Here is a 2,873-nt window from a genome sequence, read left to right on the forward strand (position 1 = left end):
AGTTGGAGCTGTCGCAGAAAAGGCTTCGTCACACGTACTGATAAAACTCCTTTTATCTTATGTTACTTACTTTATAAAATAATATTAACAACAATCACAATCATAATGACTTTATTTTGTAATTGTATATACCTCCGTGCCAGCTTTGTAGTTTCATCGACTGAAATTGTAACTCTCACGCTCACAGATGACATGATGTTTCCTAACAAAGTTCGGGAGGAGCATGTTCAGATAATTAAACACATGTGGAGCACATTCAGGTAATCAAGCCTAATTAGACACGAGTGGAGCACACTCCCAATCAATGAGGTAAGAGGTATATATTCAGCAAACTTAACTCAGTTCTTTGACAGTCTAACAGCATATTGGTTTGACCTTCTTGCTACCATGTCTCAACTCCAGCTCTTCCCATCCGATGAGGAATCTAACTTCTCACCGGATCCTCAGCCACAATCAGCTGACCCAAGGACAACTCCTTCTCTACCCAACATTTCAACTGATCCTCAGGCTTCTCCACGCGGCCGCCTGCCTGCCCGAACAGCTACACGCTCGCCTAGACGCAGAGGCCAGCCCTCGCCTCCACCAGCGAGACATCACAATCCCTCCCCTGCTTCTTCCTATCGCTCGGCCGTCCCAACAATTCCACCAATTGGAAAGTGGACAGTTTTAGGATTGAGGCAAGCGCTGATCAATTCAGATGTTCAGTTCTCGCGAAGGATGAACAAAGCGGAACTATACGCCTTGTATGTATCCTTGCAATCAACTAACCTCTCTCCGAAGTCCATGCCGGCCCCGAAAAGGACCAGCAGGCAAAGCAAAGCTCAGGATTCACCTCGCTCGACAACACCACCATCGCAGCGTACCAAATCCAGTTCTCTTTCAGCATCAAACCGCAGCAGAAGGCCTTCAGCAAGCTTGGGCCGCGCCCCAGTTCCTTCTGCTGTCAGACCTCGCCAGCAGGCTGCAGCTTTGGTTGAAACCAGGCCCGCCGACCTTCCCTCAGCATATCAGAACATGGCTCCTGCTGTTTCTAATAATCCTTTTTCTTTTCAGTGGCCTCCAGCACCTGTCCCAGATGCTAGCGCGAGGCTGCCTCCGCTAGCATTGGAGGCCCAATCATTTCAACCTACCTTTACAACAGCTACTAATCCCTCTTCTTTTCAGTGGCCAGCAGCTCCAGTAGCTCAAGCTAGCATGAGGCTGCCTCCGCTTGCAGCACAAGCCCACTTTTCTCAGTTTCAACCTTCCTTTCCTTCTCATACTTTTAATCCTCTTCCCCAAGCCCCAGAGGCCAATTCAAGCGTGAGGCTGCCTCCGCCGACAATTGCAGCCCCGGCCTCGGCTCCTTTCAGCTCTCTTCTCCAGGCAAAATCTCTCCACTCTCTCTTCACAGCAACTCAGATGCCTGTCCCATCGAACGCCGTTGCCGCGGAGCCGCCCCCAGTGTCCCACAACATCCGAGCACAGATCCTGTCAGAAATTCAGGATGCTGGCTCCAGAGGCAGACCAATTCCCAACTCCAGTACCTCACTATTCAGAACTAATATTCCCGTAACCCACCCTCTAAAACAACTCCTCGACACATCACTGGACACCATCCTCCAAGCAGTTTCTCCCAGGACCCTCCAATCTTATGTGACAGCTTGGAGGTGTTTTAAAGCATTCCACTTCTCATACACCTTGCCATTCCCTGATTTTTCTCTCCTTTCAATCACCTCATTCATCTCCTACCTTAACAGCATTAAGGGCCTCCAAGTTGGAACCATCAAAGGTTACCTGAGCGGCATCCAGTTTTTCCACAAATTGATGTACGGCGCTCCCTCCCCAGAGATAAATAATTCACAAACCTCCCTTCTGGTCAAAGGAATTCAACGATCTCATCCCACCCATCCCGACACCAGACAACCCATAACACTAGATATTCTCACAAAATGTATTCATGCCCTCCGCACAGTCTACCAGCCTCTCGAGACAGCCCGTACACTCGATGCTATGTTTATTCTAGCATTTTTCGGCTTTCTTAGATGCTCGGAACTCGCCATCACTTCCAAATTCGACCCAAGAGTCCACCCCACCATCTCAGACTTATCAGTACTGGATAGTGAAACCATCTCATACTTGATTAAGCAAAGCAAGACAGACCAATCCAAAAAAGGCCATTTCATCTACATCTTCAAACTCTCATCGCCAATCCAACCATACCAATCCATTCAGGCATATCTTCATTGGAGAAGCTCCCAGGCTAAATCCCACCTTGATCCCCTATTTATAGATGACTCCAACAAACCTGTGACACGCTTTTGGTTCCAGAAACATCTCAAATCCGTTCTTCAACAGTCAGGCATCCAAGCAAAACACTTCTCCAGTCACTCTTTCCGCATCGGAGCAGCAACTTCAGCTGCCCAAAAAGGCCTCTCCCAGCAGCAGATACAAGCTCTCGGAAGATGGTCCTCAGACGCTTTCCAAAGCTACATCAGGACCAACCGGTTCCACATTAAAAAAGCCCACCAAACCCTCATCGAATAAAACCCTCCGGGTCGTCCACCTGGGTGTTCTTCCTTCTTCCAGTGATCTAAATTCCCAACTGACAAAGCAAAAACTCTCCCAGCGGACATTGCATAATTCTGTCCAGCGAGCATTGGTCTCCCAGCGGACATTGCAAAGCATCTATGTTTTCTCCTTTTCCTGTCCAGCGAGCATTGGTCTCCCAGCGGACATTGCATAATTCTGTCCAGCGAGCATTGGTCTCCCAGCGGACATTGCATAATTCTGTCCAGCGAGCATTGGTCTCCCAGCGGACATTGCATAATTCTGTCCAGCGAGCATTGGTCTCCCAGCGGACATTGCATAATTCTGTCCAGCGAGCATTGGTC

The 2,873-nt window shown here is 48.8% G+C and overlaps 1 protein-coding gene across 1 annotated transcript; it reads left to right on the plus strand.

Annotated features, from left to right (window-relative positions):
• The first annotated feature begins 211 nt into the window (after positions 1 to 211).
• LOC130073221 (proline-rich protein 36-like) lies at positions 212 to 2,600 on the plus strand. Its single transcript, XM_056238688.1, has one exon. It carries the CDS (start codon positions 388 to 390, stop codon positions 2,524 to 2,526), a length of 2,139 nt encoding a protein of 712 aa, XP_056094663.1. The 5' UTR covers positions 212 to 387; the 3' UTR covers positions 2,527 to 2,600.
• Positions 2,601 to 2,873: the final 273 nt, after the last annotated feature.

The sequence above is a fragment of the Rhinichthys klamathensis genome, unplaced genomic scaffold (genome assembly GCF_029890125.1).
Source record: "Rhinichthys klamathensis goyatoka isolate OS25496 unplaced genomic scaffold, OSU_Roscu_1.1 h1tg000530l_1, whole genome shotgun sequence".
Lineage (NCBI taxonomy): Eukaryota > Metazoa > Chordata > Actinopteri > Cypriniformes > Leuciscidae > Rhinichthys > Rhinichthys klamathensis.